Below are 20,726 nucleotides of genomic sequence, written 5' to 3'. Positions count from 1 at the left end.
AGTGTGAAAGCACAAAAGGAAAAAAAAATGATAACAATCATTTCCTGTTACAGTTAATAACTTAGTTGAGAAATTGTTTTCATGAATGAAATTGAATGCAAATACTGTGCAAGCAGCCAATTAAACAACTTCACCACATACATTTATTATATTTACATAATTTTTTTATGGGCAGAGTAATTATTAGTTCTTTCTTGTGTGATATATGCTTTTATATTGGGTTGCTGTATTTTGTTTATATTTGACATTTATATTTTTTATGGGCATCTTTTTTTCAGCTACCATGTTGGGCAATTTGCCTGTTGTGGCCCTTGTATTTGTATATATTTATATAGTGAATAATGCAACATTATGTGCAGAAAAGGGGGGTTCATGTTTATTAAACTATCTTGAGATATAGTACATCTAAATACATAAACAGTTTTGAAATTTTAAACTAATTTAACCTTATTTACACAGAAATGACAGCAATAATAACAGGAGCTTATTAACAAGTCTTCCGACAACAACATTGGATAACTGAAATCCATAGATTTCTCTCTTAATTCTTTAACACAATTTTTTTTAAGAGTTTTTAGTTTCTTCGAGTTGAACTGCATTAGATTTCAGTGTTTAAAAAAATCATGTAATTAATTGAATAAAGTTTTGTTATTTTTTTATTTTACCATGTTTGCATGTTGTGATGGTCAATCTTTTTTTCCAGATGAAACGGTAGATGTAACCAGGTGGAATCATCACCAACAAAAAATGGTTAGTTTATGTAAACTGTGGGTCATCTCCCCCTCCTAGAACCCCCTCCTTCTCCAGGAAAACGAGGACAGGTTCCTCGATCGCCCTCAGGCGGTGGTAGCAGCTGGCCATATTCCATCTGAGTGAACATAGGAACGACATCAAATAGACGTCATCCGTCTGGTAGAACCAGGCCTCTTTCATGCTCCACAGAATATTGGACTTGTCACGCCAACACTCAAAAATCCAATTATTTCTTTTAAAATCAAAGATAAGATAGTATCTCAATGGATAAATCATCATTTCCTTTTCAAAGAGATGAAAAAGATCATCCCATTTCTTTTTCTCTCAATAATAATTATGTTCATTGTCATACTCAAAGATTGGGGTTTTGGGGCTCGAACCTCCCTCAAAGCTGAGATTATAGTGTTATTTTGCAGGAAACCCCCCCCCCTTCCCTTTAGAATTTTTTTTTTTAAAACCCTTCCCTCTAGAAAATTCTGCATACGCCTATGATTGTGTTTATCACAATATTATATGAATATTATAATGCATATAAATAAGTTTTTTTTTTCAAAATTATATTACAAGAAAGATTCATAATACTTTTAAAATTAATTACAATAATTATGCAAAGAAAAAAAAATCAGCATTGATGAAAAAAATTGCATACTAACAGAAATTTTTTTTTTATTGCATGTAAGAGTACAGTGGTATTTTGACCTGTGAAGTTTCAAACATATAAATTTTGAAGGAACAGATATTTTCTGGATTTTATACCAAGGTGAACTCGGAAAGAAAAGTCATCTGGTCTCTGCCGGGATTCGCACCCAGGGCCTCTTGCATTCCGAACAAGCATGCTAACATCTATACCAATGGAGACACCAACCTTCTTATTACACAACTCCCTGCCTTTTTTATTTCACGCACTGTGCCGTGATATAAATTTTGATTTGAAATACACCAACTCACAAGAAAGAATTCAACCAATATGCAATCAAGGAAAAAAAACGCTCATGAAACACACATGAAAGCTCAGGTGCTTCAAGAAATGTTATAGTTAAAATGGCTCAAAAGAAAAATTTAGCTTAAGACTGAAAGGGTGGAACGAAATTTTTTTTTTTTCGAAATTGCCATTGTAATAGAATTTAAAATATGCCTTTATGTGAAGAAATGCCATTCCTAATTTTTTTCCCCAAAATTCAAACTTCTTGAGGTTCCTCATCGCCCCTGAAGTTTTAAGCACGTGTGGAATTCTGTAACATGACACCGCGGAGGAGGCTTTCCTATTCCCCTGAACACGTGATTCGTTCAGTTACCCCGATGTTTTCCCCTTGTTTTCAGTATTCATCTGCACTCGAATCGCGAGGATCCGGGTTCGAACCGCACTGGCGCCACAGTGGTGGCCGGCCGAAGTTGGTTTTCTGCGGTTCCCAACTTCAAGGCATAAATGCGAGCCGACCTCCCCGTTAAAAAGTCTCACCACAGAGAGCAACAGGCCTACAACATTACAAATATTCAATCATTACACTTCACTCACAATTTGAAGTATAGATGGCAGCACTGAAATATTAGACACAACACTAGCTACACACTAAGACTGTTAGGTGCGCACTCACTTTGTTCCAGACTCTGCCACGAAGCTGGGCTGGAAGAGATCTCGGCAACGAGATAAGTCCGGTGGCAGAGACCCTGGCATTCATTCATTCAGTATTCATCTGCAATCTTACCCCTTAACTGAGAGGGTGTATAGCAATCAAAGTGACAACCAGAAGCTTTTATTGTTGTGACATTTTATGAAATCCTAAAGAGTTGGATTCTCGTGTCTTGCCCACCTATGGCCATGTTATGCTTCGTTATTTGCTAACTCAACGCAATATGAAGGCACAACAATCAAGAAAAGATCCAGCTATTGCAGACATTCTTGAAATTATTGTGCCAAAAATAGAAAATATTTGGAAAACTGCTTCAATTCCTACGGATTCTCACCAATGGATATGCAAAATTTTCAAAGACTTTTACTGTGAATACAAGAATCTTCAGAAAAATATGAAAGCAAAGAAAGATTCTCAAACTTTCAAGTTGTACTTGAAATCTTTTCAGTGCGAAGCACGGAAATTGTTCGACATTGCAGCATGCAAATGTGATTTTTAAAACTTTCAGTGTAACAAGTTGAGAAAGGTCCCAAATTTAGAGCGAGATTTCTTGCAAGATCAAAGAAGTACACGCAAGATGACCATTGGTCGAGTAGATGTCCTAACAACGAAGAAATTGAAAAAAAAAAATGAACAAAGGAAAATGAAAATGGTATCACATTTGAAGTCATTTCAAGAAGAAACGGCGGAAACTAGTTCATCAACCACTGAAAACTCATCTATATCAAACGATTCTGAGGAAAGTGATCTATATGAGCCAAAACACAGTTTGCCGTTGAAGTTAGCATTTCCATCTACCAGTACCTGAAGCTGGTCCATCAATCAGTACCGAAGCAAGTACTTCATTTACTTTTGAAGTTCTACCATCATCCTCACAGATGAGAACTAAATTACCAAATGTTGCTCTTGCTTGTGATAGAACTGGTGTGTCTAATCGATCAGCTGCAGTTATTGCAAATGCTGTGCTGGACGATGTTGGGTTATTGACGAAAGAGAAGCCAAATATGACAATAGACCGGATGAAAATAAGGCGTGAAAGAGCATCCCACAGAGTTATTTTGCAAGATAAAATTCATAGAACAAAATGTGCGAGGAATATATTTTGATGGTCGAAAAGACAAAACCTTAGCTAATGTCAAAGAAGGTGATTCTTTCCATAGAAGAACCATATCTGAAGAACACATAACCGTATTGCAGGAACCCGGGTCAATTTATCCCGGTCACACAACTCCAAGAATCAGTAGAGCAAGGGATATAAAGCCAAAGCCATCAATCCTAGACTTTTAGAAGCAAGACTTTGATACAAAAGAATTGGTGGCGATCGGATGCGACGGAACTGTTATTAATACTGATTATAAAAATGATGTTATCAGATTAATAGAGAAAGAAATAGGCCATCCCTTGCAATGGCTTATTTGTCTTTTTCACTTTAATGAGTTACCTCTAAGGGATTTTGTGAAGCATCTAGATGGATGTTCCATCAGTCCACACGGGCTTCAAAGTGATATCGGAAAAAAGTTTAGAAAATTGTGAAAGATTACCTATGTATATAATATATTGTGAAATTTAAATCAATCTCTAATAACCTTCCGATAATGGACAGTGACAACAGTGATTTAAGTGCAGATCAGAGATATCTTGTGGGAAACGTACGGGCAAAGAACTGGGAATCAAGAGAATTCTAAAAATTAGGAATGAATGATTATCAAAAGCAGAAATCTATACATTCCATGTTCCGAAAATAAACTTTTCTGCTAAGCACTATTCGAAACTAATTGCATGTGATCAAGTGCGAGTGACTGAACCACCTGTTATAAAAAATCAGGAACTTGTCCCACAAAAATGATCTGAACCTGTTTTTCCATCTATACGACTTTTCCTTGTCACACACAAGCAGCACCTCAAGATATTAAAATATTTTCCTAGATTTTGGTACAATGTCTTAAAACCTTGAAAGGCATCTTTTGAATTCTAAGGCAACATCAATTTCCAAAAAAAGTGAAAAAATGCCCTTTTTCGTTCCACCCTACAGAACATGAAAATGTAGAAATGGCAAATTCATGGACACTATGACAGCACGCATTATGAATGGCTTGAGAAAAAATCCCTACCCATGCAGGACCTATATTTGTCATTCCCCTGACTATGTTTTATTGGTCGACAAAGCATTTTTTTCTCTTTCAACTCGGATTTGGTGTCTTTTCTAGAGCAGCATTACATGTGGCCTGCCCTGGCACTCATGCGTGTCAGAATGAATTTTAGGATATTGTCATTTTTAATTCAGGCCTACATGTTTTCTTCCATCATTTTATAGTTTTGTTAGACCGTATTGCACATACTGTATTTATCTTGTTAGCACACAAACCCACTTCCATTCATTACAAAATACAACAAACTGTACAACACTAAAGAGTATTTGAGCAATATGAATAACTAATATTTTGAAGGCGTGCAGCAAGAAAGACATTTGATGAAAGGCATTTCACAGAACGAATTAATCTCCCAAATCAAAATACCATTGTATACAAGTTCAACACTTAGAAATCGTTAGTTTTAAAAACTTCCCCTTCTCAAAAACAAACATCAGAGGTCTGTTATCCAGTCATATTTAATTTAGAGCATCCCTCAGCCCTCATCATCATCATCTTCGTCATCGAAAGATAAAAGACAAGAATTTTTCACTTTTTTAACTTTTTCATTTTTTGACTTGATTCTGTCTTTCAGATCATCTCTACCTTTCTTAGAAGAGCAAACTAAAGGGTTCACAGGTGTCACCTCTGTGTCTTTCTTGACTGGTTTATTGAACACCATTCGCTTGTTGAGGTCAGCTGAAATGAATCACCAGAATCCACACACAGACACAAACAATAATCAATATTTCAGACAAACAATCATTTTTAAAAGCATATAAACCCATAATATGACAAAGATGTAAAATAACCACGTCAAATTAAGTTTGAGAAAGTCTATAATATGATTCAGTCAAATAAATATTGATTTCTTACCGATAAATGGAATTTATGATGAGCAGTTAAGTTAAGAGCAAATTTTTTTTCGTGATTCTTGTATATTTAGCGATTAATTCTGGAATTATTTTTTTCATTATTAATGCTGAAATTATCACTTTCATTTATTTTGGAACTGAAATTTTCTGTTTCATTAAAAAACTAGAACTTTTCTTTCATTTATTCTGGAATCATCTTTCATTTATTCTGGAATCATCTTTCATTAATTCCAAATTACCTTTCATCAATGCTGGAATTATCACTTTAACTAAAAATTTTGGAATTATCACTTTCATTAATTCTGGAATTATCACTTTCATTAATTTTGAAATTATCAATTTCGTCAATGCTGAAAGTATCTCTTTCATTAATTCTGGAATTATCTTTAATTGCTCTCTTGAAAGGAATGCCAAATGCAACTCATGAAAGGAACAAATCTAAATGAAAGAAACATAGAAATAAATCGATCTACCTGTTTTTGCTTCAAAAAATGCTTGATTAAAGCTGCAGAATTTAATTTATATGGGCCCATAATTAATTTCAAAACATCCTAAACTATATGGATTAAGATGCAAGTGGATAATATAAGACAATACGAAGACATTAATTTTCATTTTCATGCTTGAGAAGATATAAATAAAAAGCTGAAATTAATGTGATTGCATGGATATCCACCTCAAAAGTGGGTCTGGCTCATTATTTTATATTTAATTCTCTGGGCTTCGTATCTCTAAGCAAACTATATTTCAAAAATCAAGAATTCAATACAATTTTTTAAATTATTGATGTGGCGGAAAACTCCACTAAATTTCCGCATTTCTATACTAAAATCAGCAATTATTAACATTGATCTCTATGGGGATCGTGTTTGTTTTCATTGAGTCACATTGTTTTCTGATGAAAGATGTTGGGGGACACCGTTCTCAGCACTGCAAAGGTGGAGATCGCTGATGTCATACTCCCTTCAGTAATATAAGCTCTATGGTCCCACCCCTTCCCCCGTTATTGTTGCCTTCTGGGCCGTTCAAGTATTACGTAAGCGAATTTTTAGCCATTTTTGACCGCCTTCCCTATCAGCAAAATTTCGTCATCAGCTCTGCCCCTTTGAATCCTAACACATATTGGTGGCATCATAGACATACACAGGGGGAGGGAGGGGAGATTTTAGAAGTACTGCGTTTGAAAAATAGTTTTACCGTTCTGTACTGTGCTATACAAAATCTAGGAATTAGTTATAGCGAGATATAATACGTTGTAGAAAATGTGGTCAAGCCACCTGTGATGCTTGCTACCTACAAAAAATATTTTCTGGCCATTTTTGATCGGCTACATCTATGGCAAATTTTGTTGAATTGTAGTGTGAAATAGTTTCTGGGAGGTTTTTGGAGCTACTGCTCTGATATCGAGTCAGATGAAGCGTTCTGACTGATAGAATATTTTTATCCTTTTTCCTTGATAAATTACCATTGTGGCATCATTGTTTTCCCAGTAGCGATGTTTCATGCATTTGTACTTTCACTACATTTATTGTGCCAAGCACTTCTTTTCGATTTCGTCTCACCATCCCTATTAAACTACTGTTTTTTTAGCATTTGAGCCAGCTTCAATGTACTGAAAAAAGTTGTCAACAGTGACATTTTTGCCCTTGCTCTCAAATGGCTTGATCAGTTACTCAGGGCCATCAAAAAAGTATCATGGGTTCCCGGGCTAAGTGGTTTTTCGGAGGCCCTACCTGGTAAATCCTAGAAAATTTCAACCAGATCCCATTTTTGTGAGGTCCCTCTTCTCTTGCGTTAAGACGGCACTGCAGTTACTACATGCTCTGAGAAAGAGAGATTTGTTGGACACTGATCCTTCCCAAAGTTTAAAATTCAGTTCAAGACGTATTTGGTGTCAATCTCAACTGCAAGCCTGAATTTAATTTCTTTTTATGACATCACTTGCATACAGAAATTCCGGTTACACGTTTTTTCTACACAGTTGAGTTTTTACACTTTCTCAAAACCTTTTTTGAGTCCTGTCAGAATACCGGGTATTCAAGTTTACAAAGAAAAAAATATTTAGTGCTACTTGTCAGCCGTTCCTTTTCATTGATAAAAAGATTATCTCCCGGACAATAAATTGGCCCTGAACTTGGAACACTTGTGTTATTCACTATCTTCATTTAGAAATACATTTTAGAACGATCAACTAATTCCAAGGAAATTGTACTCTCTCCATTTTTTTCCAGATAGAATAGTATGTTGGGTCAAGATGACCCAAACCATGGTTCTAGGTATAAGTGCTTATAGCTCTGAAAGACAAAATGTGAAGAGAATAAAATTTTAGTGAATTAATATTCATATGGTATTAGGAAAAGTCATGAAATTTTTATTTTATTTTTATCTCATCAGCACTTAAATTTTCAAGATGAATGAAAATGAAGTTTGATTTGGGTCAAATTGACCCACTCTGCAGTTCAAGTGTTAAATATCTAAAAAGTATTAACTAGATTGGTTTTTCCTTGGGTACAGATGCCGTGTTACGAGAATATGGAAGTCTGACATCAGAACTTATATGTGTCTCCTAAGCAAGATTTTCTTCTGCTATTGAAGATTTCACGCACACGCACACACACACCCACACTCACCCCCTTTGCTCCGTATGGGAAGTGCTTTCCCTGCTGACTATTTTTATTTTCTATTATTATCATTATTTTATTAATATTTATTATCACTTTTCCAGTGTAAGTACATTTCATGTCTTCTGGGGTTGTTATTGTAAATAAGTGAATATCTTATGGATGAAAACAACTCATGCTTACGTGCTCTAAGGATCTCAGTTTAGACTTCCAAACACTGTGAATATTGATAATTTACAGTACTAATTTCTCTACCAATATACTGAGTGTTTTATTATGTCTGAGAATTTAAGGGGGTAGTATATTAAAGGCAACATTGAATAATTTTCCATACCGTGAGGATAAGCAATAAAAACAAAGAAGCCATGGAATTTTTCTAAGGGGTTGACAAAATAATTACATCCCCCATACTGCATTTGAAATGAACACTATGAGTGCACAAACTCCAGCCATGAATTTTGTCCAGCCCAGGAAGCAATAAGAATAATATATCATTATTTTAAAATACAGTAATAACCTGAAGATACGCGATAGGTGGGGAGTAATGTTCCGAAAAATTTCTCCCAAAAGTCCTTGAAATGAGATGAGGATGAAACAAAATTTAGGACATCACAAATTTATTGTCAGAACAGGTATTTTACAGGTAAAACTTGTGCATCGAAAGAAATAAGTTATTTGCGTTTGGAGACTAGAAAACAACTTTCACTCATGACTTGCAGTTAATTAAGAATTACAGACTGGTACAGTACCCACAACTTTTAACCGAACGATGGCAATATCTTGGGTTCCATTTACTGTAAAAGAAAAAGAAAGGTACCATTCTTCGTTTAAGAACTTCCATACATGTATTAAGTTCATTTTTTCTTAAGGGGGCATCTAGATGTTAAAACTAAATCCAACTTTTGAAAGTTCAATAGCAATCCCATTTTTTCTTCCATATTTGGATTTAGTATCTCAAGAAATGCCGAAATACCAAATTTCATCAATTTTGAACTAACAGTTAGTGAAATATAAATTATTGAAAAACTAATGTCGTAATGTTAAACAGAAACATCTTGTTTTTGAGCATAATTGCTGAAACAATATAGGTATCTCATCACTTTTTATTTTAAATGATAGATTTTAACGAACCAAACATAATTTTACAGCTCATTTTAAATTTGGCTTTTTTTTAAATATGAGTTATGAATTATTAAAACATATTTAAAAAAATTATGAATAGAAGCATACATTAATTTTTACTTGATCCGAATTAGCATAATTGAAAACTCAACAGAATCAATTTTCATTCCAATCTGACCTCTATTTCGCGAGATATGAGCGATTATATGAAAATGACCACTTTTAGGGACCATGTACTAGATATAAATTTGAAACTCATTGAAAAATTTCTCGTGACAAATTATGCAAACATGTTTTAAATATGAAGACCATAACTTTACTGAAATGGGCAATTATTGTTTTAAGTATACGGTGATACGATAAATAAGTCATCCATCCAGTTTTTCAAACATTTTTTTCAAATATTTGAGTAAACAAATAAACAAAATTTTGCAATTTTTCACTATTTCAGAAATTCGTTTCATTCCTTAGACAACATTCATGAGCTGAAATGGTAAATATAATAATGTGCAAAGAATTCACAAATCAATACCATACAATTAAATTGATGTTAATATTTCTAAAGGTAATAATCAATAAATAATGCTTCTCCCAATAGCGTAAATCATCTTTGTGTGCGCCAAGTTTGGGGAAGTGGCTCTTGGTGGAGTTGTCTCTGCTAAAACCACGGCATTTTGTTTCATTCATATTTTTTTTAGCATTACTAAAAATTGGAGAATTACAAAATGAAACAAAGTTATAAAATAGTGCAATGTTCAACAGAAAATTCTTATTTTTATAAATTGATGAAATTGTCGTCACAAACAATTGCTTTGTAGCACATTGCTTGAAATAATTATGGTATAAATATTCGTTCAATCATGGATATAAAGTCACTAAAATGAAGAGTGGAAAAAAAAGTTTGTTTTTCACCTCCATAAAATAAAAGCTATTTATTTTTTAACAGCACTAGATCCAAACATTCGCGTAGCATATGGAGTAATTATCTTGTTTGGTGTGTGTTTTTCCCCCTGCAATCAACCTTCAAAAATTCAGTTTCTCAATGTTCCGAGTGTCCCCACACACATTTTCACTCATATCACTCTTATTTTTATACTTACAGCAATGAAATTTTATTTTTTTTATTTTAATTTAAATAAATTTTAATTTTTTTTTGAGTAAATGCAATGCGATAAATCAGATAAGATGGAAAAAAATAAGGGTTTATATTGAAGATTTTGAAGTTTGAACAATAATAAATATGTAGATGACCCCTCATCAAGGCGAGTTGAGCATAGTCGGGTATAAAATTACAAACCACAATTTTTGGTGAAAACCGCTTCATTCTACAACTTTTAGAAACCAAAATATCGCCATCGTTTGCTTAAAATTTTGGGTACTGTACATTGTCATCAATGTGATTCTTCTCAAGACTGGTTATAACATTGGACTTCAGGTATGAAATTGTGACCTTCTCTGCAAAAATGGTAGACATCATGAAAGACATGGAACTCCATTTCTAAATTAAATGGCCAAGTTTCACCTTCAGTATTCCCTCAAAAATTAGTGTAGTAAAATTTCATCATGTATAGTGCTCCGATCAAATAAAACAATTCTTACTTGAGATTATCACTGAATAATCTTAGCAGTAATTCCACTGTGTTTAAATTTCAGAAATACGCATTTGCCACAGAAAATCATGTAACTCCGAAATCTTGTGCAGCTTAGGGTAGTGTAAGATGGGGTATTGCTGTACATATCAGATTTGTGACTCAATGTGATATGTATGCAAAATTGAATTACATAACACGTTGTTGATTTTGAAGGACAGGGTATTACTGTACACATCAGATTTGTTACTCAATGTGATATGTATGCAAAATGGAATTATATAACGTGTTGTTGATTTTGATGTAACTGTACAGAAAATACCTCTGTATCAATTAAACATATTCAAATCAATTTTATCAATGTATTTTTCTGTTTTCCCATTAATATTTAGCCTGCAATAAAGTATTTCAGCTCTTACACAGTGCATCATAACAGCAGTTTTCCTGGTGAAACAGTCAATAAGCGGAAAAGTTTTTTATAGGACTGAACACAACACATAAAACATGCAATCAAAAAAACAACCAAGAAAGACAAGGAGGAAAAAAACCAGAAAAAATAACATTACAATAAAACAGGGAAGGACTACAAGTTCTTCCAGTGGGTCAATATAAATTAGATTCAAGAGTTAATTGGGTTATGTAACAGCGTTGTTAATGTACTATATATATATAATTGGTTAAATATTTTATAAAGTCATATTTATATTTTTAGTTTTTTTTAGCTGAAACAAAGAAAACACACACATATATATGTAAATACCAACATAAAAAATTATTCAGTTGGCATCCCAAATTCACATATGGTCATATAATCATATGTATTTTTCAGTTGATAGTAGGAATGGTTATATTTTTGAGTTTTTTTCCTTTTTTTAGAATGATTTATTTTGTGTTGTTTTATGATCTATTATTGTTGTAGTATGGATTCAAGACAAGTATTTATTGAGAATATAAATATATTGTGATTGGATCTTATGTTATTATTTGTATGATTAATTGTATGGTATAGGTTCATTATTTTTGAGGCGGTGTGGTTGTGTGTGCATTAGGGTGGGTCAGCGTTCCATGTAAAATTTTTTTTTTCAATTTCTATCCGGCACAGCACGAAAAGGGTGCCAAATGATGTCTTTAGCTCACATATAAATTTTTTTAAGAATGGGTTATCATCTTCTGCCTCTGGATTAACTTTGAAGAATGCATATTTTGAAAAAAAACCCCACTTTTTTTGATTTGTCAAAGTAAGGTTTTAAAATAAATTTTTAATGTGTGTGTCTATAAAACAAATACAAATTGCATGGGTAACATTTATTTATTATTATCATCATATTTCAAATAGCTCAAAAATATTTCTTACTACTGAATTTCGACAAAGCGTTTCGAGACTTACTTACTAACCGAAACGGCAACCCAGTCCATATTCCGAAGAATTTCTAACCGATAGGTCACCGCCGAGGTAAAAAAAGAGTATGACAGTGGATCAGATGCATTCTACTTCTGCTAGTCAATGAGATCGATGCAAGATGATACATCAACATCAAATTTTACAACAGGAAGTTGAAACAGTCTGAGTCTATTTTTCTGAATGCGGCAGGCTGCTGGTTCACAGATGTGCTGTTCAGAGTCGGTCAGCATTGTGATCAAGAATTTTCAGAGTGTGGGAAGTACGTGTTTCTTTGAGAATTATGGGATATATTTTGCCTTTCAGTTCTGCAGGCAAATACCTAGTTGCAGCGATGAGCTTGAACAGATGCTGTGTTCCATCTTTACAGGATGGGTGAGTTTTCATAGCAAACCAAGTTGGAGCGTAAAAGTTGATGACATACGTTGCTAGAATTATAAAATTTTCAGAAAGAGATTCCATCAAAACGTACAAATGTAGAATTTAATTAGCACGAGTTAGCTGTACGGCATGAGACATTTTGCCTGATGATTTGTTGATCATTTTTGTCGCACCATGGTCATTTTTCTGCACACGATGGCTAATTAGACCAGGACTTACAATTTATTGCAGATTCCGAATGGCAGGCTTGTTTTTTATACTCATTGAGAGGTTGGTGCACTAACCCCTCGATGGAGGACTCCCTGCAGTAGCAATCTTTTTCTGCGTTCATATCATCGTTTTTGTTGTACTCCTGTGTCAGGAAAGTTTTCTGACAAGGACGAACCGGGTATCGAACTCGTGACACCCCTAAACATTCTTTGGTTTTTAGCGAGTATCTTATTGACCTGGGCTACTGCGTCCCCTGGCGATTTGTTTGATAAATCCTTAGGCCTTTTGAAACTGCTGAGACTATTATGTACAAATATGTTTGGTCTGTGCTAATACCTTGAATAGAAAACTTGGATAACTCTGTTGAAATAACTTGAAACGAAGCACAATTTTTTTCACATATTTCTATATCTTTGCCGATTCCCCCTGAAAATGTTTTGGGTCCCGATGTGCTGCCGTCAATATGTAGAAACAAGTGTCGGAAGGGTAATTCGTACATATGCAGTAAACAGATAATCCACCACAACGGCTTATCTAACCTTTTTTCAAGCAGACGTATGACACCTCCATACTTACCAATGTTTACATTAGTTCCACGTCACACCCAACTGCCACTAAAGACTCCATAGATATTTATGATTCCAAGAAGTCGAAAATTGCATGTTCTATGCATTCAGATGTGCCAGAAGCTGGTGCTTCGACGATGGTTCCATTATCTGTGCAATATTCTCTTCAAGAATGCTCTGTCTATACAGTTTTCTGTCCTTTTCTGATATATATATATAATTAAAGTTTTATTCTTCCATCTGTTGAAGTATAAAGCAGTTATTTGTAGAATTTTGGTTGGTTAATTAGGAAGCTTTTCTCTCTCTTTAACAGGTACATTTTGTATTTGGGGCAAATGCACTCTTCGATGTTCTTACACTTGCAGGATGAAATAAATGTCAATCAATAATTTACGGTGAAACTCTTCTAATTGCTTCTTCTGTATTTTAGGGTGTGATTTTTAAAGATTTTTGCATTTCATATATGATAGGCATTTAATATCGCTTTCACTCATTTATGTTGGACAGAAGAAATGAACGCTCTTGACCATATTTCTTAAATTTTTGCTCTGACAATGTCCTCTAGTTCTTTATAAATGCCCTCTAGTTCTTTATAAATGCCCTCTAGTTCTTTATAAATGCCCTCTAGTTCTTTATAAATGCCCTCTAGTTCTTTATAAATGCCCTCTAGTTCTTTATAAATGTCCTCTAGTTCTTTATAAATGTCCTCTAGTTCTTTATACGTGGGCTCTTTATTAGTTTCATTATCACGTTTTATCTTATGATGGTTCCACTCATAGAACTTCATAACATCTTCGTAGGTTGGTAACATATTGCAATTTAATGTCACTTGAATCATTTCCACTTTGCACGAGTACGATCCATGATGAAAATGGCACAAGCGAGCTCAACACAACCTTGTCTTATTTCAGCCGGAGTTATACTGGGAAACATGGGCGTCGCATGAGCACGCGTAGGTCTTCCTAGACTCTCCCCCACTCTACCCACCCATCCACCCCTCACAACTACAACGTGACGAATTGTCTATGTTTGTAGAAAGTAACGTAATTGGTCAAAACCCTAACTGAAACCTACCTTCAAAAAAAAAAAAAAAAAAAAAAAATTGAAAAATATCGAAAAAATCGAAAAAATGGAAAAAATCAATATCAATCCGGAGGCAGTTACACTCATCAGAATGTAAAAAAAAATCACGTGTTATTTTGAGAGCACGTTTTTATCGCTGTGCCCCTTGAAAAATGTGAATTTTATTTTTTTGACCCACCCTAGTGTGCATATCTATAACTCTTTCGGAATAACGTTTTATTTGTTTTCCGCACTTCATATATGTTATTCAATCTAGATGAGGTTCTATTTTGTTTGTTTCTAGCCATTTATTGTTTAAGAATGAAAATTTTATTAGTCTATAAATATAGTTTTGTCTTATAGTTAGTTTGTGACATTCTGCTGCATAATTGCATAGCTGCCAACTTTTGAAAATGAAAATTCGGGAGATTTTTGCGCAAACCCATATTTTATGCTAAAACCACTCCCTAATAAATACAATAGGGATTTTTTCAAATAAAATAGGGATTTTCCAAACATAAAAGTTAAAGCGTAGGGAATAAAATTCCTAAGCAAAAAGCAAGTGAAATTGGAGGACAAAACTTCAATGATGTAAAAATAAATATTGTGTTCAAACAGAAACGCTGTGAACAAACATTCTGCGCGAATGACCCCAAAATCATCGGAAGATGAAGGAAAACACCGTCAATTTTTGAAGAACACTGACTTTTTGTGACACTTGCTTGATGGTTTTTTTTTCATTTCACGAGTGATGGCAGTCTTTCCATGACTGATAACACAACTTGTACAAAAAGGAAAAGTCGGCCCTCTTCTGGAACGTTTGATGAAAGGAAATTCATCGGAATAAGTTTGCCGCTGTGGTGGTCGAGTGGTTATAGTGACGGACTCGCGATGCGAGGATCCGGGTTCGAACCCCACAGTGGTGGTCGGCTGAAGTGGGTTTTCTGTGGTTCCCAACTTCAAGGCGCAAATGCGAGCCGATCTCCCCGTTAAAAAGTCTCGCCACAGAGAGCAACAGTCCTACAACGATAAATCATTCAATCATAACACTTCACTCATAGTTAGAAAAACTAGTGGCAGATGGCAGCACTACACATAACAAGCATTACAGAGAAACAACAAAACTTCGTCAGGTTTCACTACACGTACACGCACATTCCTGCATGTACCGATTCGTTGGGGGGGGGGTGTGGTGTAGTAGTGGTAGGTAGGGCTTCCAAAAAATGGCTCGGGGATCCATGATGTTCTTAAGTCAGCCACCTCGTTGGGCAGTTTGCCTGTTGTGGCGTTGTGTTTGTATTTGTATAAGTATCTTTAAAATTGATTAAATGTTTTTGCTTATCAGTATTCATGCTTTGTTATATCGCACGTACGTAACTTCAACAAAAGAAATTTTGACCATATGCGCGTCACTATAATCTTCAATTATTATCCAGGACTATTGGCTGCTAAGCCATTTCCCTGCACGATAAGACAAACAACTTTCTTTTTACCATCAGAGGGTTTGTAAAACTTCCTTAAAAAGGGAATTTCCCTATTTACGACGTGTGACGTCATTTCAAAAGGGAAAAGAAGAGGCTTCATGCCCCACAAGAAATTTCTTAGGGATTGTTTTCATAAGCGGGGATTTTTTTTAATGAAGTAGAGAATGTTTAGGAACAATTAGGGATTTTTGTGATTTTTGTAAAAATTCGGGAGATTTAAGAACTTTTCGGGAGGTCGAGCGATGTAGCTAAAATTTGGGAGATTCCCGAAAAATTCGGGAGACTTGGCAGCTATGTAATTGTTTGCTGTGGTGTTTGTTATTAGGGACCTTATTTTATTAAACATATTATGAAGCTTTTGTATATTTGTTTGATAAGCACCTCCCCAAGCAGTGATTCCATATGTTACTATTGAGTATATCCAAGCATAAAATAAATCTTTTAGAAAGTTATTGTCGATTGCGTTTTTTAATCTATATAAAATTGCTGCATGTGTTCTTAATTTTTTTATTATTTTTTCACATTGCGAGTTCCATTTTAGGTCATCTTGTATTATTATTCCTAGGTAGTTGTATTCTTGAACTCTTTTAATTTCATGTCAGTTATATTGTGAAATATATTGGCATGGACAGTGATTGTGGATTTTGATTTTTATGTTAGTTAAATTATTTATATTTCTTGTTTTTAAGCATTTTGAAGCATATATATTTTGTTTTTTGTATATTTAGTTTAAGTTTATTTTTCTTTAGCCAGTTGTTGATTTTAAATAGGTCCTCTTCGACTTTTTTCAGTAAATTTGTAATTTCGGTATCTTCAACATACAGTACTGTGTCGTCAGTGAAAGATATTAATTTACCATTTATATTCAGTTTGAATATGTCATTTATATAAAGAAGAAACAAAATCGGCCCGAGAACCATTCCCTGAGGTACACTTTTTTTTTTACTTCTAGAAATGTACTGATTTCGTCCCTTATTTTAACTGCTTGTTTTCTATTAAAGTAATATGTTTTAAACCAGTTTAATGTATTACCTTGTATACCAGCTAATGATAATTTTTCTGTTAGTATCATTAGATCCACATAGTCAAACTCTTTTTAAATCCAGAAAAACTGTTATTGAATATTTATTATAGTTAAAACCGGTGTTCAAATAATTACTGAGTTCTAAAATGGCCATTTCTGTATTTTTACTTTTTTGAAACCCATATTGGTTAGGTGTTAGATAGTTCTGATAATTTAAGAAACTTATGAGCTGTTTTTCATACACTTCTCTATTACTTTTGAAAAAATGGGAAGAATTGATATAGGTCTGTAGTTCAATAAGTTATGTCCCTCCTGTTTTATAAATCGGATGTACAATGGCATATTTTAATATATGCCATTGTACATCCTCTATAAAAGAATCCATTTAGTATAGATGAGTTAATTAGGTTTTTTATTATGCCTATGTGATAATGGCGATTATTTTCAACATCTTAGGAGTTATTAGATTGTATCCACTTACTTCCTTAATCTTTAATTTTGTTATAATCTCCTTGATCTCATTATCATTAATTTCAAAAAAATGAATCAAGTTGTTAGAGTTATTGTTTGTTCCTACTCTCAATTACAGTCTGTACCTAATTCCATTTCTTCTATGTTTCTCATTATAAAGTCCTCATTGAATTTTTCCCTAGCCGTTTATTGCTGTCAGAAATTGGAAGTGCATTGTGCTTTACATTTTTATTTAGAATATTGTGATTTATACATTTCCATTGCTGTTTCTTATTATTTCCACATAGCCTAAATGTATCCCTAATGTGCTCTTGCTTTATTTTTTTAATATATATTTTAAGATCTTTATTATATTTCTTGTATTCTAACTTGTATGAAACAATATTTGGGTGTTTTTTATATTTTTTTGTACAATCTTTCTTTGTAATTTATTCTGTTTACTTTTTCCTTAGTGATCTAATTGTTTTTGCTTTTTTTTGGGTTTCTTTTTAACTTTCTTTGTACAGAGATTAGAATTTGATGTTATAATATCCAAGAATCGTATTATTTGTATAAAGCATAAATGATTTATACAAATAATATACATATATTGATCTATCGGGTGAAAAACCACACACACATACATACATACCCTTGCCCGACATTTCTTTTTCAAACTCTTCTTCAGTGAGATCACCAGGCTTTAAGGTAACTATAACCGGCTTCTCATCATCTATGGGATCTTCATCATCTCCAGCATCAACAAGTAATTCTTGCTGCTGAAAAATGTGTAGTTATGATAGTAAATGAATTTGAGAAAGTTTTAGAAAATTCTATTGAGAAAAACTCATAAAAAAACATGATTGCAGCCCATATTATGCACAATTCATAGGCACCAAATAATTTGTTATAAATATATAGTATACAGCAAAAATTCTATGTAACGATATTACTCTCTGGTCCCAATGCACTTTTCATAGTGTTAATATTTCCCATCAAAAACATCTTTATAATGACACATTTATTCAGTCACTATTATAGTTATACACTATAGGTGTTTCACTGCATTGTTTTGTCATGATTACAATTTCCACTTTAAAGTATTCATTCTAAAAATCTAAAATCCCATTTCAAATATTAATTTAAAGTTAACATCTTCCTACATTCTTTCCCATGCTGAGAATTGCAGCGCATTCATTTAATTTATATTAGATATAACTTGCTGGGATCCATCAACAACATTGATGAAAATATATGAAAGCATAATCATGACATAGAAGTCGTCACGCAATAACATACTTGTTTTTCAAAATATCTCTGGCATTAAAAAAGATGCAACGTTTCATCTTATGAATCATTGCTATGCCACGATCTGGATTTTACCAGTTGAAATTCAAAACACCTTCTCCTTTTCATTCTTTGGTTTCTTAATATGTGATGAGTGCAAAAGCACCTTATTAACCAATCACATTAGTTGTTCATCCGAACAAAGAAAACTGAAACTAAAACAATTCTGATTTTGCCTGTTGAGACAGACAGAGCTCACCAAGGTTTCTAGCAGAGAACACGCTTGTTCTCTTGAGTTCGATGAGGGTGTAGTCCTTAGTGTTGAAGTGCTAGGCACTTTGGATCCTTTGTGAAGATGTGTCCTTAATTTCTTAAAGCGCTAAAATGCGCTTAGTGCGTGGGTTGAGATGAAGGAAACTAATATGTGAGATGCCGTCAAAGAGGGATGCCTCGGTAAATGGCGTAAAAAGCCATCGATCCAGGTGGTGTCTGGTGAGTGATTAATATTTTCTTTTTATATATATTGTCTTTGAGGGTGAGTGAGATAATGATGTTGATACATAATAATATAATATGAAATTTTAAGAATAAACTTTATGCGGCACAACTATTATCTTGAGTACATTTTTGAGCAATGTTGATATATTTAAACTTAATATGATCAAGTTTATAATGGCGCGTGACAGTTTGAACCAGAAAATCATAGAGCAAAGATTCTACAAGAAATTAGAAAATGCCCAAATAGACTTATGACCATTTTACAAAGCAAAAACAAGTACAGTAGAACTGCAATAATCCGGATTGCTTTGGGGGGAAAAAAAGAGAACAAAATTCACATTTTAAAAGCATCTTATCAGTGAATATATAATAAAAAGTATGCTCATGTAGCGATAGCTGATACATAGACAATCAGTCACCAGTCTTGTCACTTTCTGTGACCACACTGAAAGAAGAAAGAAAGGGCATGAAAAGAGCAGGAGGAAGACGAGACAGAAGAGGAGCATTATTTGAGAACAAAAGACATCATGGTGAAAATTCTTGGATGTTTCAAGTGCAGTGCAGAGAATGTAGGGTAAGGGGCGGGTGTGTGATTTTTGGACGCTGCATTGCAAATTCTTAGCGACAATGAACTCATTCAAAGTGTGAGAGAAGAAATCATTGATAACTTCGAAAGAGGATGACGACATGGTCTTTGAATGCCTTGACACAAAATCACTTAACACTGGAAAGATCGATAGGGTTTGTGTGACCCTACAAGCTCTTTCTGCCCCCATATCTCAAGTAAGAATGAACCAAAAGCTTTAAAATTTCCCAACTTTTCCTGCATTATCATGTCTTTAGCATACACCAAATCATTTTTTTAGCAATGGTTAGTTATCTTTCTTAGCAATGGAGATGATAACGGATATATGTAGAAAGACAGAAGGGGGTCACACTGACCCTAACATATATTCTAGAACATATTGACCGTAAAATACTCCTAACATTGTCACAAATGATTTTGTAACATCCAAATTCTTCTGGTAGTCTCTTTGTGCATCTAATATGGTGTAATCATCATTGTGGACTTCACTGTGGCTACTCACTGTGAAACAGATGTGAGATGTGGCTGCATGTAAACGAGTGAAGACAGCAGAACAACTAACTCACTTTGACCAATACATTCCCGCAACGTTACAATTTTAATACAATATGTAAGTACAAAATATAAACAAAATTAGATGGGTGGACTTTTTGATAATTGTTAAATTACATTACATACTAGAGAAAAATTCATTATTTTTACAAAAAAATAACATTAATTTCATGAATTATACAATTATCTCGATGGGGTTAGGTCCCAATTGATCAACTGATGCTCGTTTCTAGTCCGCAAGTTATCAAACCCATTTGCTCACCAATAAGGTGTTAAGTGAGATGACTCGCTCCGATGGATATTTTATATTTCACAATAAAATTCTCATTTTGTTTTTGCTTTTTTTGTATCCTGTGTATATAATATGACAATTGTAAGATAACAGATGAGATGGCCCCTCCAATTGCTTTTAAAATATAATATACCTCCATCCTAATGTGTGTACATTCATCCGTCTTAACGAAACCCAGAAACTTTTCTCCAACTCCATCTCGTCTGAAATCACCA

General features: G+C 33.9%; 1 protein-coding gene across 5 annotated transcripts in view; it reads right to left on the bottom strand.

Annotated features, from left to right (window-relative positions):
* Positions 1-1,400: 1,400 nt before the first annotated feature.
* The window catches only part of LOC149090048 (uncharacterized protein KIAA1143 homolog), a 35,242-nt gene continuing 15,916 nt past the window's right edge, over positions 1,401-20,726 (bottom strand). For 2 of the 5 annotated variants that reach the window (XM_089232020.1, XM_089232021.1), the window contains 2 exons: positions 17,949-18,075; positions 1,401-5,212 (listed from right to left, as the gene is read on the bottom strand). In XM_089232020.1, coding sequence (XP_089088146.1) covers positions 5,010-5,212; positions 17,949-18,075 — 330 coding nt within the window. In that variant the 3' untranslated portion in view covers positions 1,401-5,009. The remainder of the gene's footprint in view (positions 5,213-17,948; positions 18,076-20,726) is intronic. The other 3 variants (XM_089232022.1, XM_089232026.1, XM_089232023.1) reach the window with 3 other exon arrangements.

This window comes from Pholcus phalangioides, unplaced genomic scaffold, assembly GCF_987345545.1.
Source record: "Pholcus phalangioides strain wild (caught in Gottingen) unplaced genomic scaffold, Ppha-v1.0 ptg000001l_1, whole genome shotgun sequence".
NCBI lineage: Eukaryota > Metazoa > Arthropoda > Arachnida > Araneae > Pholcidae > Pholcus > Pholcus phalangioides.
The sequence above is the reverse complement of the archived record's forward strand: the minus strand, read 5'-3'. Positions and strand labels throughout refer to the sequence as shown.